The sequence below is a fragment of the Barbus barbus genome (genome assembly GCF_936440315.1).
Source record: "Barbus barbus genome assembly, chromosome: 18".
Taxonomy (NCBI): Eukaryota; Metazoa; Chordata; class Actinopteri; order Cypriniformes; family Cyprinidae; genus Barbus; species Barbus barbus.
The window spans coordinates 16881141-16902412 of NC_136746.1; the positions used below are offsets into that span (position 1 = coordinate 16881141).

The 21272-nt window shown below is 39.8% G+C and overlaps 1 protein-coding gene across 1 annotated transcript in view; it reads left to right on the forward strand.

Annotated features, from left to right (window-relative positions):
* The window catches only part of LOC306884410 (B-cell lymphoma/leukemia 11A-like), a 54139-nt gene extending 33840 nt beyond the window's left edge, over positions 1–20299 (forward strand). The window contains exon 3 of the mRNA XM_079440233.1: positions 15021–20299. Within this exon, the coding sequence (XP_079296359.1) occupies positions 15021–17083 (2063 nt within the window). The 3' untranslated portion in view covers positions 17084–20299. The remainder of the gene's footprint in view (positions 1–15020) is intronic.
* Positions 20300–21272: the final 973 nt, after the last annotated feature.

A 21272-nucleotide genomic window follows, 5' to 3' on the forward strand; every position in this document is an offset into this window, starting at 1 on the left:
TGGCATCCTGCCGTAGCCTGTTTAGCAGTGATAGGCCACACACTATTAGCATCTGAGTCCTACTGGTATCTGAGGCTGGGTGAATTTATGTGAATAGCAATTTAATCTTCTGGTTTTAATGGGATATAAAACCCCTTCCCGGACAACTGTCCTCTAATAGGTCTTAAAAGTTGTTTGTTGGTGTCGATATGGGGGTAATTAGTAGACCCATATCTTTGGGTGAGGGCGTCAGTGGTCAGGCCCTGGCTCTTCCCGCGCGGCCGGCCGATCTTTTGGGCCTGGCTAAAAGGCGCTGGCCACTCCTCGAAGGGAAGCATTTGAAGGGCTTGTGACCGCTGCGCTCAGGGGGGTGGAAGGGAAATGAATGGCACAGCACTTAGAGTATCTCTGATGGGAACATTAGCCACATTAGACTGCTCTCAAAATGCCCTAATGGAGCACTCACACTCGAGCACGCACACACACCACTAAAAAAGGGATTGCAAATAGTTTTCTGGAACTTTTTAATGTGTGATTTATATATTTCTGTAATTTGCCAGCTGCCCTCTCCCTTGCCTCTTAAGTAAGATAAAAAACGAAACCAGGACAGCCGGTAATTTCTCTGGACAAGATTGATGATAAGAGACAGCGGTAAAGTGAAGGGATCTTCAACACCTCACAATCTCCTTACATGCCCTGTCTTTAAATCGACTCCTGCGCTACATGCTCTTGTCCGTAGCTTCCTCTTTTTCGCTCTCATTCTGCTTCACCGTGCGAGGAGCTACTGTGGGCTTCCTTTAAAGGCGGTGTGTGTGTGTTTTGGGGGTGTTTGTTTGGCGCTAGTGGCGGGGCCTTGGTGTTTGTGTAAATGTCAGAGGCTGTGTCGTTATTGACTGCTCTGTAACGGCTGTGTGCCTCTGTGTTCTCCTACACAACTAGCCCCAGGCGGCCTGCTGCTGCAATACTGCCTTTCTTCTGACGTTCATCAAACTGCTGCTTCTCTCTCGCTCCCTCTCCCGTTTTCTCCCTTCCAACCCCTGCTCGCCTTTCGCTTATATTCCCACTCTTTGGATATGTTCTTTTTAGGGCAGTGCCCAGTAGATGTGTGCTTGTCCACTCTGAATAATTTAGAGAAATTTTTGTCCTCTTGTCAGACACAGGCCTGAGCCGTGAGGCAGAGTGAGTGATCCATCTCTTTGGACCTTCTCTCATCGCTTTTCATTTTCACCAAGCCTCACCAACGCAGTCTGCTCACTGCGTTCTAACAGTCTCTTATATTTTTTTCTTTTCTTTTGGTTACACATTTTATTGCAGTTGATGTTATTGTGTATATACAAGTAAATACAGTGTCAATTTAATGAACTATTTGTGTGTGCTTCGGGCATTAATATAGTAATTTAATATTAAAATAAGTCATTAAATATGTGTGACAGAGGCTGTAAACATATTATATTATTTCATGATGTTTTTATTTATTAATTTATTTTGACAGAAAAAAAGGGTTTTCCTTTTTAATTCCTCACAACTGTTCTGTTGTACTGAATATATAGCATTTAGCACAAAAGTACTTTTACTTGTGTATATATATTACTTTTAAATACTTTTATGCACTGATATATACATATATTCTTTTAAATAATTTGTACTGCATTATACTTAACAAAACAGCTTTGTATTAGTTTGATTAATTGGTCCATAGAAAAAAATAAATGTTTTATGGTTAGGGATGTGATTATTTTTTTTAATGTGTATTTTAGTTGTTACCAGTGAACGCTGCATGGGGAAATTTCCTCTGCTATTGATTTGAGTATTAGCTTCTGTTAGCGTAGCAGCTAGCTCCAGTCAGATCTCAGGGGTTTACCCATGTGTTACTCATGAACTCACACACACATGGGCTCCTCACACCTCTCTCTGCTTGTCTGTCAGCTCTTGTAGTGCAAGGGTCAGTGGCTCCAGGAGGCAGTTATGTGAATAAACTTTTTTATAGCTCTCTCACCCCGCTTATTGCCACCAGAATCATTGAGGGGATTTTACTGTTGACGGGGCAACAGTTATAGTATATCTGTGTTAAAAATGTCCTTTCATTGATTGTTGATCTCCGTTGAATATATACAGACGGGGAAATAGAGCGAGAGAAAATGCTGAGAGATGAGGTTTTGTAGCTGCCTAAATGATGTGTTTTCCAGTCAATAAGCTAGTGTTTCCAATGATCATGTTTACGTGCACAAAATTTTACATAGTCTGATTGGTTTTATTCTGAAAAATAGAATAAAAGAAGTAACTTTTAAAGGTGTTATATAAAATAAACTTTATTGTTATTATTATTATTATTATTATTATAGTAAATCTATTTACAGCTATTGAATATTTCCATGTTCCTGTTGCAATTTATAATGCTGATTTTTAGTACTTTTTCCACTGTAATTTAATTAATTCCTGCTCATGTCTTTAACACAAAGACACAAAAGTGCAAGAAATGTAGCTCTTGAGACTAAATTTCAATTCCAATATTCTCAATATTCTAATTTCTATCAGAATCAGGCTCAAAGTCCCATATGCCTCACTTCCTTTTCTCTTACTTGCTTTTTCTCTCCTAATCTTTTCTTGTTATTTTGAGAGCTCTGGGCATCTGTGAGGCAGAAAGCGGCCTCTTGGTGAGGCGAGGTGTGTGTTAGATTGTGTATGTGTGTGTGTGTGTGTGTGTGTTTATGAGAGAGGGTCAGTCTTGCTGAGGTTTCTTCTCCTGAGACTGCAGAGCAAAAAGGGCTCTGACTTACAGGTTTAACTTTTCCTTTTGTTCTTTTCTTTTTCTTTCTCTCTCATCAACTCCCCCCTCCACCCTGCCCCTTTCTGAACCCCTGAGGTTGAGTCAGTGCAGACCTGTAGCCAGATAGTGGAGAAAAAAAAAGAAAACATTTCCAAAGATAGTCTGGGCTGGGAAAAACAAACACCTGAACAGCCCTCTGGTGCCGATGGACAAATGAATAAGAGCAAAAGAGAGAGATACCAGAGACAGTATAAGGGGGAGGAGATGAACCACTTGTATGGGAAATGTATGAGAAAAAATATAACGTTTAATATGACAGATATAGGAATGAAAGTCCTGGCTTTCAGTTAGGCTTTTACAATTGCCTCTAGAGTTGACATGCAAATTAACCAAACTAGGGCTTTCAAAATGTCAGAGTTTCACTACATAAATTACTGTAGCCAAAATAATTTAAAATAGATATTATTGCGATATCGATCAAAATAAAAAATAAAACAAAATAAAATTAAAAAATAAATAAATAAAATAATAATAATAATAAATAATTCTGTCAGTCAACTTCAGCTTTAACTTTTTGTGTTTTCTCTAACTTTTTTCGAGTTCGCTTCTTTTGACGACATGATTTTGTGGGGCAATAGTTAGTCTTTTTTCCATTTTATGACAGATGGTAACCAGCGTTAAGGTGCAATACTGCCACTTACTACGTTGGAGTGTCAACTACTAGATAATAACTAGCGCTGAATTGTGTACAGTCGTTTGTGTATTATTAACATGAAACCAAATTTTCATCTTTTTTTGATATCACTGTTATCGTCAATACCAGTAGGCTATATTTGAACACTCCTAACCTGAATCATCCTTAGAAATGCAGGTTTTTTTTTTTAGTGTTATTTGACATAAAGACATTTAAGTCGTCAGATTTGATTGCTCATTTGAAATGTTTAAACATAATCCATTAAAGCAAAAAAGAGTTATACTTGCATGTCTATTGCTAACATAAAAAATAGCGGCTTGTGTTTTGTTTTATGTGTGTCTTTCCAAGGGCGCGAGGCCAGTACCTGGTGTTTGCTGAGCTTTATGATGGTACTGTAAGGCTGATGAGTGATCTTCTATGGCCGACAGCTGCTGCTGCTGGCTGCCCTGCTCTGCATGTCCCTGCACATCCCTGTTCTCTCTGTGTATATGTGTGTGTGTGTTTGCTTGCAGGTGACCGCTGACCTATTGCGTGTGAAGGAACAAGAAAAATTACCACCCTGAATTTATTTAAACGCCTTCCATCACAAGTGTCAGCATTTGTGTGCTTGTTTGTTTATCTGAGCATAGGGATTAAAAGGGGATAAATGCAGACAAAATGCAGAATAAAGAGCCTTAAAAAGCCATTGGAAGCCTCTCGTGTACTGTACTTCATATACACTGTACTACAGTGACAGAGCCGAAGGTAGCTGAATAATTAATGAAGTACAAGCGAACAGACTTCCAGCTGTTCAGCCACCGTAGGACACGCTATTCATGAATGTTTGAATGTCCTATAAGAAAATATATTCAAATTGAAAGAGCACAAAAAAGCCTTAATGGAAATATGAATTGCCCAAGTTGAATACGATGGGGGACAGAAAGGGCGAAAACGCTGAGCGAAGTGCAATTATGTGAAAGCAAATGTTATGGAGCCTCAGAACTGGCTTTGGTCCTCTAATTAAAATGGCTGAAAATGTTTTGACAGTGTCTGAAGCCATGCCCCGGGCCCCAGCTCTGCACAGCTCCAATTTCTCTTCCTTACAGATGCAGCGATACATTTATGCAGAACGTGCTGTGAATATCTCACTCACCCCCCTCCTCCCCTCTATTTCATTCCCTCGTTCTCTCTGGCTCCGAGAGAGACAATGAAGAAAAGAGGTCTCCATGATCTGCGCCTCAGAGGCTGCAGCCGAAGCCCCGGCCATGTGCCGGTTTGCTGCGTTGTTATACGAATTATCTGTGTGTTTGAGCAACACTGATGCCGTTTGGGTTAAATGAGTGCTGAGGCTTAATTAGTACTCAGCCATATTGAAAAGTATATTTCAAAAAAGGCATTTTTGGTAAATCTTCTGGGATACCTCAGACTGAAATCGGAGATCTAATTCCAATAATAATAATGACTATTTCGGCAGTAATGATTTTGGGCACAAAGCCTGTGTTCCTCCACAGGAATAAATGAATCTGGGTTTAATTAATTGATGCTTTTGGAGCAATGTAGTAGTTTGCACAGTGATTAATTAGGCTATTTATGACAATGATATGTCACTCTTTCTTTGCCATCCTCTACAGTCTTGTCATTCTTTCTAGGGTCCCATAAATGTGTGTGCGCGCATCTGGATGCTGGTAATTCTCTCAACATTTTTTTTCTCCTTTTCTTAAAAAAAGGAAAAGAGCACAGCACACAACCCCTCTATGCTGTAATTTGTGCTCTCTATAATTTTGACATTTTGGTTTTGGGTTAAGAGTAGTCTACAGTTGCCACCATCAGCAGTGAGGTTGTCTCCTCACGAGAGAGAGAGAGAGAGGATGCGCACACGGTTTTACGCTCTGACGGTTATATAAAGGTTTGGCTATTTAATTACAATCATAAACACAGTTTAAGAGGCTCTGACTGTATTATTAAAATTATGTTTATGAGGTTATGCGGGAATTCATTTTTAAACAATCCTCTCCAGTATCTACGGAAGCTTGAATCGCACAACCAAAGCACAGGAACAGCAGTTACAATAATCCGAGTGATGGAACAACGGTTTTGTTCATTGCTCATGGGTGTCTCCGCCAAGAGTACTCCATCTGTCCCTCTGGGGCTTCTGCTCTCCAGGCATGTTCCCCAGTGGTAAAGCGGATCCTCAGTACAGTTCCTGGGCTGCTTCTACATGTAGTTATCATTAGGATACACACTCTCTACATTCACATACATGAGCAGAGGATGTTTGAGTGCTGGTTAAAGAAAGGGTTTCACTAGGGTTGTTCAATCTTCATAGTATGTAGACACTTTTGGAAACTTAAGTCAGATGTATGAATGTCATGGTATTGGGTACGGATAACAAACACAGGATGATGTATTTAGAACTTCACTTTATAAAGCCATGTTTGCAGTTACTTTTATTTAAATAGTCTCTAAATGATTTGTACACGATGTACTAAGCAACACAGGTTCACACAGGTGTCCTGTTTAGAAAAATAGAAAGTGTCCAAAAATGTTTTTATTGATAAATATGTACAATTTTACAAAAGTTTGGGGTCGGTAAGAATTTTAAATGTTTTTGAAAGAGGTTATCTCTTATGCTAACCAAGACTGCATTTATTTGATTAAAAATATAATAGAAACAGGAATATTGTAAAAGATTATTACAATTCAAAATAGCTGTTCTCTATTTTAACATATTTTCAAATTTAATTAATTCCTGAGATAGCAAAGCTACATTTTCCGCAGCCATTACTCCAATAAATCATTCTTATATGCTTATTTGGTGCAAAAAAACATTTCTTATTATCATTATTGTTGAAAATAGTTGGATTATATTTTGAGGATTTTTAAGGATTTCAAAAGAACAGCAATTATTTGAAGTATAATTCTTTTGTAAAATTACGAATGTCTTTAATTTTGATGTACTTCACTTTTGATTAATGAAATGCATCCTTACTGAATAAAAGCATTAACATTTTTAAAACTGTATTACATTTTTTTTGTTTTAAACCTTACTGATCCCAAACTTTTGAACAGCATCATAAGCTGTTTTGTGTGATATATTTATTAAAATAAATGCCACTTGGTTTTATATTTTGGTATATAGTGCAACAACATTTTACATAAATAATAATATATATAATATATATATTTGCTTATAATGTAGTGAATATTTGTGGATGACCCGCCACCAAAGGGTGTAGGGAAGCACAATGTGGATCACAGCAGGGACTCTGGAACTCTCTGGCACACAGTATTTAGCACAATCCTTTATAACAAGTCAAACCAACTATGACACGTTCATGTGTGTCTCACAGGCGCAAATATACATTTACACTCATATAAAGTCCTGATTGGCCTCCTCGCCAAAACAATAACGCTTTTATATCCCAGTTCTTTAAAAGCACTCGGGGGTAATTGTGTTTTGTCTTCGTTCTTGTGTGGCAGATTGTACAGCAGCGCCTAATGACACACCAAGAGGACTGTGAAATTAGCCTCATTGTTGCTCTTAAATACTGAAATCAACTTCTCGTATTCAGCAATAACAGAATGCGTGCACACGTTACGCTCGGCCCTGATCAGCTGGGTTTGATTCGACTGGCTCGAGAGGGAAACGTATGCCACTCTCTGTGGTTATCATTAGCTGGGCAGGCCCTGTTTAGCTGTGTGTATTTCTGATTGGAAGGGACACGTCTCTCCTCACTGTAATAATGATAAGGAGAGGGGAGTCAGGTGTGTGGAAATCTCTCCCGCTCTTAATTGCGCTTGCTGTCCGGCAGGCAGGCAGATGGGAGACATGGTGTATGTTGGAATGAGTTGATGCTGGGATTACTCTCATAATGTGGAGAGGGAATTCCATTAGGATTTTTAATTTTAACTCATATTTTCTCCCCAGGGCGATTGACCCATCACAAATTGTTGTTATGCACTCTTTTACACCTTTTCTTTATGAAAGTTGCAAGATTTGCACAGATTTTAAGTTTATTTCTTAATTCCACACATGAATACAAAATATTTTCTGTGTCATTAGTAAAACGTTTCTTTATTTGGGACTTGAAATGTGACCTAGTTGCTTCTTATCAGGGTTTGGGATGGTGAAAGTTAATAAACGTGAAAGTCAGATTTTTGCCGGCCTGTCCAGGTTAATTACTGACATGCTTCTGCCCAGGAGCACCAGCTCTAGTTATCACAGCATCTCTTTTTGGGCGCATTACATTTCATTGTTTAGATATTAGTGTGTTCTTTTGGCGAGGCAGAGAGAAATGCATAATGTTTGGGTTTGGAGGACACACAGTGTGAGAAGTGTCTCTGAGTCTTTTGCGGGATTTTTATGGCACTTCCTCTGTCCAGCTTTGTCAGTGAACAAGTGTTGGTCAAACAGGCCTTTGTTTGTGGCCAGTCACTCGGCACACCACAGAGAGTCTGGAACCGGACAAAGAGCTGAGTGTGTGAGAGTGGTGCTGGGCCGACCCAACCAGACTGCTCAGAGGAATACTGATACAAGCCAGAGACACACATGACCTGAGCTTTGACACACATGGGTTAAACACAGACACCCATTAGAAGTCTTGCACTGGTCAGAATTAGTAAATGTTTTCCTTATTATTGTCATTATTATTTTATAGTTAATCAAATCAGAAGACAATAATGTTCACTTTTTAATATATGGGTAGTCAACATTAAATAATTGTGGGAGGTTCTCATGACCTGCAGCATGTTTATGCTGTACTCCTTATAAAAAGTAGCTTAAATTTGTGCACGCGTGTGTGTGTACTTGTTTATGCTACATTGTGGGGACCCACAAGGTTAGTAAAACAAATTTTTGACATTGTGGGGACTGGCCTGCGGTCCCCATGAGGGGGAAAAAAATAGTAAATGATGTTTATCAGAAAGTGTAACAATGCAAACAGGTTTAGGGTTAGGGTTGGGTTAGGGGATAAAATATTATTATTATTGGGTTAGGGGATAAAAAATATAGATTAGTCAGTATAAATGTAATAGAAGTCTATGGAAAGTCCCCGCAATTCACAAAAACAAATGTGTGTGTGTGTGTGTGTATGAGTAAATATGCAAAATTAGTACAACTAGTTAGATTAGTCTTTTAAAAGTGCAAGCAATTTTACTTTAAATGTTTGTACTTTTAAAATTTGTCACACTGCTGGACAATTTATAATGAATAATCAAAAGCAAAAGGTGATAAAAAATTGCAAAAAAAATTCAATTTAGTGTTGGCTAGTTACAAAATCTTGATATACACTACTATTTTTTAAGTTTGGGATTAGTATTTTTTTTTAAACAGACACTGAAGACTGGAGTAATGGCCGCTGAAAATTCAGCTTTGCCATCACAGGAATAAATTGCATAATAATAAAATATATTAACATAGAAAACAATATTTCACAAAATTACCAATTTTACTCTATTTTTGATCAAATAAATGCAACCTTGGTAAGCACCTTTTAAAAAAAATGACCCCAAAACTTGATTTAAAAAAGTTTGACATTGATTGATTTATAAAATGTATTTTATTTGTCAACGTTAACAGGATTCCTATGCACTGTGCTTAATTTACTTTATGAAAATGTAATACTTCAATTGTAATGTCATAATTTTGAGACTTGAGCAGGTGCAGAGGTGAAAGGACACCTCAAACACAAATATATGCAGAGGCTCTTGAAAGCATAAGCCGCTGATAAAATTCCAAAATGATATTACATGGCATTGTCCTTTCTCCCCCTGCATTCAGTAATCCTGTTACTGCATTGTTGCATTACTTTAATTACCATTATCTCTGAGAGCTGTTGAATCTTAACACAATCGTCAAGGACAAGACAAAAGGAGCCGCAGTCTCGGCTAGTGACAGCAGTGAAGCTGTCGAGATGGAAGGCTGAGAGTACAGCTCGCGAAATGCCAGCAACTGTCCAAATGACCTGCGCTTTCGCATGTAGGAGGTTTTGAATTGCTGTACGCAAGTGCGTTTGTATCCGGTGCTTTTGTTTGCTGCGGACGCCGTTTGTGTGCGTGTGTGAGTGAGGGGGGTGGATTTTTTAGTGGTGGGAGGAAGAACAATAGATGAATCTGCATGTCGGGGATATTGGGCTGCCCGAGCTGTTTTAATCTGGCATTCATCTTAGTCTGCCAGCGCCATCGATCCAGACGGCACACATAGAAATGCACCCCACTCTCTTAACAAAGCCAACTGTAGACATTACTCCAAATATACACGCTCTCCATCTATACATGTCAGTCATCCATGTATGTCAGTCAAGATAAATCCATTCGTTTCATGCACTTAGCTGTATTTAAGTGTGTTTTAATGAAATTGGTATGACGGTAAAACAATTTTTCATTTGTAAATGTGCTTGTGTAACTAACACAGTGCCTTTCCAATACCAACAAACAGGTTGTGTGTGTGACTGTGTGCCTGTGTGTGTTTGAGTGCATTTTGCAATAAAATATGGCTGACCTGTCCCCTAGGCGTATTTTATAAGTTTTGTACCCCAGACGAGCTGTCTGAAATTTGCACGAGTCATAACTTGACACTTTTTGGTTATTTTTGCACTGTAAAGCTATCTGTTTGGTGTGCTACAGTTTTCCTGTGCAAGATGCAGAACTCAGCAGGGGGGGAATTGGGTGGATGGGGGGCTCACAACATATTTCCTTCCTCCATGTCTCCGGTTTCATCATGGGCACCAGTCACTCTCTGCCAAGCCATCACCGCTCTGTAATACAGCCTTACTTTTTGTCAAGATCATTTAGTGTGGCTTTATCTAACTGCAGTTTAATGCGTGTGTGTGTATGTGTGTGTGTGTGCCGATTTAGCTGGATTAGTTGGTCCTGTGAGGATGTGGCTGGCAGTTTGGGAGGAGGGGGGGAATGTGGGGGTGTTCTTGTTTTCCCGTGGCTCTGTGCTGTAACATTGCTCTGACATTTCCCTGTGTAAAAACTGCCAGCAATGCACTGAGCGCTCGCATCCGTCTGTAAGTAGCCGTGCCGCTGCCAGGTCCTGCAGACCAGTCCAACAACTGTCACCGGCAGTCTCTGCTTCAAACGTCGCGGCTTGCCAGCTTGTCCGGACTGACCTGCTTTCGCAGCAAATTGGAGAGCTTTCTAATTAACTGAGGAATCTGTGAAAATTAGAGCAAGGCCGCTTTCCGAATTCTTCTCTTAAATGCTCCGAGTGTCAAGGCACAGATTATCATTGCATTTAGCAAACTTGCGCACCCAGCGGCGGCCGAAAGACTCGAGCCACGTAGTTTGCACACATTAAACAACTGTGAACCCATGAGTCCCTCGTCTGCTTTTACTGCTCACCCGTCTCGAATGCTCAGCCCTCGACTTCTCCTCTCAAAAAGACAGTCAATGACACAAATAATACTCGTTCAACTCTCTTGAGAAAATTAAAATTAGACTGAAAGGAGGGGGAGGCTAATTTCTTTGGCAGGCTGCTGCTTTTAATTCCACCCAGTAAAATCTTCAGAGTCTAATAGCAGATTATTGGAGCACCTGTCGGTGGCTCGCCGACTCCCGTCATCGGAACAGATTGTGACAGTTTTGTCAGAAGAAGAACCTGGCTGTGAGCGTGCCAAGCACGATGCCCGCATGGCACACGCCGGTGCTTGCGAGAGGCACGCCAGTCAATAATACCGCCGCCTGCGCGAAGCTATCAATTATTGCCGCAATTATTTGTCTAGTTGGATATTCAAAATGTCATGTGAAAAAGATGATTACATATTCCACTGAGTGTTGCCATGTGTAATGAAATATGAAGCGGGCCCTTGTTAAACATGTAGATGCGGTAACCTGTCCTTCAGAGATCCCTGTGGCTGGTGAGGAGACGGCAGACCCTTAAAGTCTATATAAAGAACTGAACCTTCTGAGGACCCTGAATTGAAAGCGAATTGGGTTTTGCGGTCGACATGAGGCGAATTAAAACTCTCCTTCAACCTCGACAACAGCACATAGCCATTACGCTTGTTCCTGTGTGATAGGAGTGAAAAATACCCTTTGCATGATAATACAAAAATGTATACTAGGTTAAACCCTCTGCAGGTGGCAGCAATTAAATGTAATTTCTGCAGATTGTAATGATCCATAATTTAGCTGGCCTTTGCACCCCCCTGATATAAAGTAGTGCACAGTCTTGATTTGGTGCAGGGCTTTCAGCTGTTGGTCAGGAGTGAGATTGTCAGGAGGTGCTCGTGGGTGGCAGGGCCATAGAGCAGCAATGTGCTGTTATTTTTCTCTCTGTTCACACCAACCGTCACCTCCCTCACTGCCCATCTCTGTCAGCTGAAAGCTGGCGCGTGATATCGTCACCATTGCTCTCTTGTTCTGGGACCTTGGGATAATTTAAAAATTTATTTTATTAAATTATTTATTTTGTAAACATCTGTCAGATTTGTCTGTCATGTCTGAAGTCTTTAGTATTTACCCGGGGTATGCAGGTTCCAGGGTTATTATGAATGATTTTGTTCTTTTAAACGTGTGTTTTGTTTATATCTTTCATATATATATATATATATATATATATATACATACATACATACATACATATACATACATACATATATATATATATATATATATATATATATATATATATATATATATATATATATATATATATATATATATATATATATATATATATACACATATACATATATATATACACATATACATATATATATACACACATATATATATATATATATATATATATATATATATACATATATATATATACATATACATATATATATATATATATATATATACATATACATATACATATATATATATATATATATATATATATATATATATATATATATATACATATATACATATATATCTCATCTGGATTTGATTTAAAAAGGAATCTTTCTCAGAAAAAAATGATCTTATATTTTCCCTGACTTATTTCCAGTAACTTATTAAAGAGATAGGAAGCTGCTCGATGGGTCTGTTTTTGTTTAAAATGATATCCAGTATAATTTGAGTAAAATGGAACACATTTATGGTTTGATGTTACTGATAGGGCTTATGATGATAAAAAAGTTTGGGAAACACTGATATACGTCACCGCGTTTTATATTATTTGAGCTTTACTCATGCTAGTCATTCTTAAACACTAGCATTTATTTGTTGCACACATTTGTCATGTAGAGTGGGTGTGTGTTTTCATTTACCATGTTTAAGAAGTGCCAAGCCAGAGACAAAATGATGACAGCACAAAAGGGTGCATCAATGTCTGGAGGTGGCTGTCTGCCCACCACGGAGCCTTCCAGAACCACCCCCATTTGTGTGCATTAACAGGATTATCTGAGAAAACCCACAGTGGCTCTGGCCTGCCTTTCCTCCTCTGAGCAGCAGAAAGGCCTTGCCTCGTTACATGCTTTGCTGGCTATTGAAGACTTCAGAGAAAGCCCCTCTGAGGAAAACAAACGAGATGAAAGAGTGCACGCTGCCTGTTTGGCTCCGTTCAGCACCTCTTTCAGCCTTTCTTCCCGCCATCTCTCCATTTTTTGCTTTTTTCCCTCTCCCCTCTTTCTCTCGGGATGGTTGTAAACAGTACATGATAGCAGTTTAGAGACCTCTGGCTTGTGGGGGGAGTTAAATCCATCTCCCCTGTCCATTTTCGCTGTTTGTTGTTGTGGTTCCTGTGTGGATGATGGCTCTTTTCCTGACCGCTTGACCTTGCATTTTTGGGAGCGTAGGTAGATATCTGTACCTTGCATGTAACATCCCTTTTAGCGCTGGTAATTTTCAAAGTTCAAACTGACACTCATTACCTCATGAAAATATCCATTTCATTGCCATTTGTGAGTTAATCGTGTGTTTTTTAACTATAGGCATCCTGAACTCGCTGCTTGTTTACCTGTTGATGGTGCAAATGCCATTTGCAGCACTTTATAACATTTTTTTTTTTTTTAGGAATTTATTCAGTGCAATTATCAAAAATGGTTCTGTAGCTTTTGACAGCTTTCATCTGGACTAGATAAAACATTTGGACTTGAGCATATTTATGAGAGAGGTACGTTTTTTCCTCCAATATTTTTTGTAGTAATGAAGATGTTTTTACCTTTTTTATTAAAATATATATATTTTTTACACGTTTTTATAATACTAAATATGTTACACACGTGCTTAAGTTTAACGAAATATAACTAAATTAAAGGGTAAAATTAGTACATAAATTATAAGTGTTGAAAAAGTTGTAAAAACATCTGTTAATTTGTTTACAGAGACCAGACAATTGGGCATCTGCTAGTTTTTCAAGTTTTTTTTTTTTTTGAGAATATAATGTATAAGTTCCTCCAAAATGCAGAGACAAAAAATATTTCATAAATGGGTATCATTGCATCAGTATTCAGCACAGTGTGTTTAATGATGAAATGCTCTTGTTTCCAGCCTCCTTTATTATTTCATTTCCTAAATGAGGTGGTGGAGGAGTCAGAAACATAAAATGAGATTACAAACGCAATGGGAGGAAAATCGCCGGTCATTGTCAAAGTGCCATTGAAAGTCAATTATTGTTTTAAATGTTCCTTTGCTGTGACAATTGTCGACATACTTTACTGTTTCAGTTGTAAGGGAGTAGATGGTCTCTCTTTTTGATTTTTTTTCTATTCTACTGGTAGATTCCTTTATTTCAATTTTAAGCAACTGTTGCATAAACTCATATTTTTTAAGCTTGCATTTGAAGAGCAGACAGTTTATTAAATATAATTAAATTTTCAAAACAATATTTTTTTGTTGTGTGCAGTGTTTGCAACAAATGTTACTATTCTCCTATAGCTTTCCACTGGCTTAAAACACCTGAATTTTGTGTAATGTAACCTTCACCGCTTCTTAACTATATGTGTGTTTCCTCTGTTGCCCCTTTACAGGATATATTTCTGTAGTCCTTCCAGATTTTGTTTACTGTATGCTTCCTGTTCGTCTGTTTTTGTACATGGATGAAAGTGTTCAGCTTGAGAGAACACTATTGTTTGCTTTTATAGCCCTGCTGACAACCGTTACAAGAACCAGCTGAACAGTGTACAGCCGAAAGCAGGAGTGTATCACCCCATGCAAAGACCTGAGCTAAACCCCAACACAGTCTTTCTCTGTTGGACTACCAGTGCTTTGTCTGGTCTTGTGTTGTGAAAAGCTCTGCTCCACTGGGTCCTGGCCTGTAGTGCTGTTTGAGAGCATGTTTATAATAAGAGCTGTGTTTACTGTTATGTGATACTTGCTTTAGCCTGCTGAGGGGCTAAAGTCGACGAGAGACTGTTAGTATGGGGGTCTACACAGGCCTGGGGTCTATATGGGAGATGAGGAAGGTTCATAAATGATTAAGACCTAATCTTTAGGCTTTTTGCAGGTCTGAAATACACAAGGGAGCAGCTGAGAAAGGGAATGAGTGCGAACAAACACATGTAGCAGATTTAGAGATCTATTAATGGTTCTATTCTATTCTATTCTATTCTATTCTATTCTATTCTATTCTATTCTATTGTTCCTTTTAAATGAGTTGCAGTTAGTATTGGGGAATTAACTCATCTTTTATGTGTCTTGCAGGTAAAGATGAGCCCAGCAGCTACACTTGCACAACCTGTAAGCAGCCATTCAGCAGTGCCTGGTTTCTGCTGCAACATGCCCAGAACACTCATGGCTTCCGCATCTACCTTGAGAGTGAGCGCGGAAGTCCACTCACGCCACGTGTGGGAGCTCCTTTGGGAATGGGTGCAGATTGCTCCTCTCAGCCCCCCTTGCATGGCATCCATCTCCCAGAGGGAAGCCCATTCAACCTGCTGCGGATACCCAACTCTGGACGCGATGGACCCCCTCTCCGAGAGGGTCGGTTTCCTCCTACGCCACCTCTCTTTAGCCCTCCACCCCGCCATCATTTGGACCCTCATCGCATGGAGCACCTGAGCCCGGAGGAACTGGCTTTGGCCACCCACCACCCGAGTGCCTTCGACAGGGTGCTGCGCCTCAACCCCATACCCATGGATCCCCCAGCTATGGACTTCTCTCGTAGGTTGAGGGAGCTGGCTGGTAACACCTCAGGGTCAACTCCTCCTCTCTCACCCAACAGGCCCAGCCCTATTCAACGGCTACTACAACCATTCCAATCAGGAACCAAGCCACCCTTTCTCTCCACCCCTCCCCTACCTTCCATGCAGTCCCCCTCTGGCTCCCAGTCCACCCCGACCCCTCTTACGCAACAGTCCAACACGCCAATGAAGAGCAAGTCTTGTGAGTTCTGTGGGAAGACCTTCAAGTTCCAGAGTAATTTAATTGTACATCGACGCAGTCACACGGGTGAGAAACCCTACAAGTGCCACTTGTGCGACCATGCCTGTACGCAGGCCAGCAAGCTAAAGCGGCACATGAAGACACACATGAACAAGTCGTCGCCCATGACGGTCAAGTCCGATGATGGCTTGTCCACAGCCAGCTCCCCTGAGCCGGGAACCAGCGACTTGGTGGGTAGCGCCTGTAATGCCCTCAAGTCTGTGGTAGCCAAATTCAAAAGCGAAAACGGCCGCCTGATTCCAGAGAACGGAGAGGAAGAAGAGGAAGAGGAAGAGGAAGAGGAGGAGGAAGAAGAGGAGGAAGAGGAAGAGGAGGAAGGAGAGGAGGAGGAGCTGGAGAGAGAGGGAGGTAGAAATAACTACCACTTCAGCCTCAATCTCGAGGCTGCACGGCACCACAAAAACAACGGTGGACGTCTGGGTGCGGTTGAGGACGGGATCCCGCGCTCGCTGCCTGAGGTTATGCAGGGCATGGGCTTGGCTGCCAGCATGCAGCACTACAGTGAGGCGTTTCATCAACACAAACGAGGAGCCCTAAACTCTGGCAATGATGCACATAGGGACATGTGTGATGAGGACTCGGCTCTTGAATCAGACAGAGTGGACGAGGGCTGCGGCTCAGCTATCAATGGTCGAGGCTCGTCCCCCAGTGAGTCTGCCTCTGTTGGTTTGTCTAAGAAGCTCCTACTGGGCAGTCCCAGCTCACTTAGTCCTTTCTCCAAACGAATCAAGGTGGAGAAGGACTTTGACCTCTCCACCCCTACGATCCCCAACACTGAGAATGTCTATTCCCAGTGGTTGGCTGGCTATGCTGCCTCTCGGCAGCTGAAGGACCCCTTTCTGAACTTTGGGGATTCCAGACAATCGCCTTTTGCCTCGTCTTCAGAGCACTCCTCAGAGAATGGAAGCCTGCGCTTCTCTACGCCACCAGGGGACCTGGATGGCGGCGTCTCGGGCCGCAGCGGGACTGGCAGTGGCGGCAGCACGCCACACCTCGGGGGTCCTGGTCGGCCCAGCTCAAAAGATGGCCGACGCAGTGACACCTGCGAGTTCTGTGGCAAAGTATTCAAAAACTGCAGCAATCTGACAGTGCACCGGCGAAGCCACACGGGTGAGAGGCCTTATAAGTGTGAGCTCTGCAATTATGCCTGCGCTCAGAGCAGCAAGCTAACACGGCACATGAAAACGCACGGGCAAGTGGGCAAGGACGTTTACAAATGTGAAATCTGTAAGATGCCTTTTAGTGTGTACAGCACCCTTGAGAAACACATGAAAAAATGGCACAGTGACCACGCATTGAACGACGAAATTAAAACTGAGTAGCGGTGGAGTGTGGTGGCTCACTTGCCTGTTAACAGCGAATAACACCTTACCCCACTCCCACCCTCATCCTTGTAGATTTCCCTGTTTCGCTAGTCCAGTGGCGGCTAAGACAGCGTGCTTGGCACCACCAGCACACCCTTTTCATTTACCGTTGAATGCATGATCTGTATCGGGGCAATACTATTGCATTGATGCAAACTTGGAGCCTTTCTCTTGTGCAATAATTTACATGTAGTGAACTTTTTCTTTTTTCTTTCCCATTTTGGAAAATTTGACAGCATGCATGATATATTTGGGCTAATTTTAAAAATAAATTGTCCCTGGTTGGTTAGTTGTTTAGTAAATGTGTTGCTGTTTTATCGTTCATTATTTTACAAATGTTTTTTCTTTATTTTTCGTTTTTATTTTGAGATCAAAGAAAAAGAAAAAACATCCATGCTGCATACATTCTGTAATACATATCATGTACAGTTTTTTGTTGTAACATGGAGGACTACAGGCTATCGCTTAACCCTCTTTGGATGGGCTGGAAATCGCACTTAAACTAATCTTTCAAAAAGATGTTCTGTCCACATAGGGTTAAAATACCATTGGCACATATATTAAGGAATAAAAATAATGACAGCCTTTGGATTTCTTAAAAAGGAAACAGATTTGAATTTGTACTATCATTTGGTAAGACAAACAAAAAAGAGTGCCTTGGATATCTTGAAATTACATTGGTTAATCTCATCTGCTGTAATTCTGGAGTCTCAGCTAGATACTACACAAGGATCGATCGGATCCTCAGAAGGTTCTTGCATCAAGCACCTTACCGCTATAGTCAACTGTGACTTTAGAGAGAAATAGTAATAATCAAAAAGCTAAGGAAATTTCTAGTTAATCACCATTAGGTACCTACATAAAACGTATCCTTCCATTGTGGTTTATGTCCTGGGCGTGGCACATGCAGTATATGGTGTGGGATTCAGCCTTGTTTACTTCTTCTGTCTGAAGGTACTGTACTTGGTGGTACTAGTTTTCAGTCCACAATCATTTGACTTTTCTGTGTTTGTTCAAGTCTTCTCTTCAGTAGCACAACATTTTGACGTTTCTTTGATGACCATTGTTAGTGTGAACGTCCATTGCGAAGGAACACCTGAGGGCATTTGGAGCAAACTAATGTAATGTACACTTGAGAATTGGTTATTAAGAAAGCATTGAAATATTTGCAGCTGTCAGTGATGATTAACTATGAATTGCCTACAGGTCTGAGTCAAAATCTTATTTCTTTATTATTGCCTATGTCTAAGCTCCCTAAAAGACTAAATGAACCTGAAAGACCGACCGAGCGAGAGCGAGACACAGAGAGAGGGAAAATCATACACGTCACTTTTGTTCCTTTGTTTTGTAGGAGTTTCACACATGGTGTGGTATAAGTTGACATTCAAGGAGACTCTTTTTCATTGTTGCATTATGACATCAATGACTCCAGACAACGTTTTTTGGTGTTTAGACAGCACCTGCCACTCTGCCCTTCTTTTTATATTAGACATGCTAATTGGAGGTATAGTAGTTGAATATAAATTAAGATTGCTTGCTTGTTGGACAACAAAGTGCACTGTTAAAGTTTCCCAGTTTACAGGTATTCACGAGAGGGAAAACTTCCTAATGAATCAAACATGGTGTCATTGTTTAATGTAAAAAAGCCAACTCCTCCTCTCACCTCATGAAGATAACGCCCAACTCCGATATAATATTATTGTGTCAAAGCACACAGTGCTTGACAAAGTACGGACAATTGAAACTTGCTGCTTTCACTGCAAGAACTTTTTTTGTACAAATCTTTTTTTAAGTATGAAAATAAAATGACTTTTTTAAAAAGTAACATTTCATTATCTTAGGGGAAACTGTATTTAAGTTTGTTGTTTCTCTTTTCCTCTTTGTCTTGGTGGTGTTCAAGACTTGATCACAATATATATAAAATGGGAAAAATCTGTGATTTTTTTTTTCACTGCTTTTTCTTTCTTTCTTTTTTCATCTTGGCTCTTCACAGCTCTTCAGGTCAAACTTGCATTGGGGAAAGGTTTAAGATTATATATAAAATATATAATAGAGAAACTTAAATATAGGAAAATGCACATCATGTCAGTTCCTATGCTAAAACACATTTATGGTCTACTTTCTTCTGTATTTCTAGAATGGTATTTGAATTAAATGTTCACCTAGTGTAGGTACTACAGTATTTATATTGAGGCTTGTATTTTTAACTGTTGCTTGTTCTCTCAAAAGGTATTATTGTACCTTTTTTGGTAGTGGAAAAAAACAACAAGCTGCCACGGTATATTTTTTTAATTTGGCAGGATAATATAGTGCGAATTATTTGTATGTTTAAAAAAAGAAAATGGATAAAAAAAAAATCAAATTAAAAAATTTAAGTATGTGGCATTGTACAAAGGAGGCCATTCAATGGTTTCCCCGAGGAGTCTTTTGAGAATGTCCACACTAGCTAAAACAGGTGGTTGTACATATCTTTTTTCTGTTCTTCTTTTTAAAAATCTCCTCTGCTGCCATTCTGTATGCAGTACAGCAAGCTAATGTTGGGTTGTTCTGTAGTGTGCTTCTGTCTTTTCACCTGTCTCACCTGAATACATTCCAGCATCTTGAAAAAAAAGCTAACTTCATATGCAGTAAAATACCAGTAAATAAACAAACAAAAAATCATTCAAATAAATGAATTCAAATAATCAATGTTTTGCAGGTGTTTTTTTTTTCATTGCCAAATATTAAATGGTGCTTTATATTTAGATTGGGATGACTTTCATATGCAAAGCATATTTAAAAATGAAATGGAACTAAAGGAGCAGCCCACTTAAGTTCATACTCTTTTGTAAATGGCAATGCGGAATATTTTGTTATCAGCCTTTTCTATTCCTGTTATGAGAGCTGTTTGTTGTAACTTGAACTTGAACTTTATCTTTTTCAATGGGAGTCACTATTTATTATTGCTTAAATACTCTGTTCAAAACGGAGACATAGAATGGATCCTTCTTTTGTTTGTTTTCATTTAATTTTTTTCTTTTTTTAAAAAGAAAAGAATGACCAAAGGTCATTGACAGACTTGCTTTTTTTTGTTGTTATTGTTTCTGGTCTATGTTGAGTTTTATTGGAGAAACCACTGTCTGTGTTTTCTGGCAGTTGTCTACATTATCCTGTTCACCAACCAATTTTGTCCCTTTATTGAAAACAATTAATAAAAAAATTAAAGAATATACCTGTGTCTGGTGGCAAAGATTTCTCTCTGCATTTTTGTCTTTTAATTAACTAATTGTTTTTTTGTGTATAGGAAAATTGTATTGCATTTGACACATGCACGCACGCACACACACACACACACACACACACACACACACACACACACACACACACTTATTGCACAGCTCAGAGTATCGTGCTGAAGCCATGATGGTGTTTAACTCTCATTTGCTTGAACTCTGCTGGGTGTATGCATGTCAAATAATTAGGACGGTCCTCCTGAGCAGCTCTGGACTCGTGGCACCTCTCCCCTCCTCCCGTTCCTTTGCCCACTACTGTGTGTTTGTGTGATTCAGAAATGGTGTGTTTAGCCTACGGGTGTAGGAGGACCTTCAGGCTGCTCTGTAAATCTCTGGGTCATGTGACCAAGTGACTTGAAAAGTGTTACCTTACCTGTTCTATAGGTCAGAAGAGCAGCTTTACCACATACCCAGATGGAACATCACTTCTGAAATTGCCTTTGTTTTGTTTATCTTTTTTATATGCGGCAAAAATATTGCCTACATTCACCTGTTCAGCATTAACAAAATGAACAGAAACTTAGTTTTGTAGAATAAAACCTTGACCACAAACTCAAATTTTCTCCTTTGTCTAACGCAAATCCATAAAACTAGGCTGAGATGTGTTTCTTTAAGATTCCTTTTCAAACACAAGAAAGAAATAGCCACTTGTGTTTAGAGAGGACTATTGTGTTTTGGCAGGTGGGAAAGATGCAAAACTTCAACCCCTCCCTACCCAATCATTCCTATTTTATTCATCTAGCTCTTGAAGACAACGTGTCACTCTACTCAACAATGCCACACTACAGACAAATAAAACAAATCACTGACTTTCTCTCCATGTCTGAAAAACGAGTGCTCACATAAACCCATGCACTGAAAGTCCCTCCATTTGT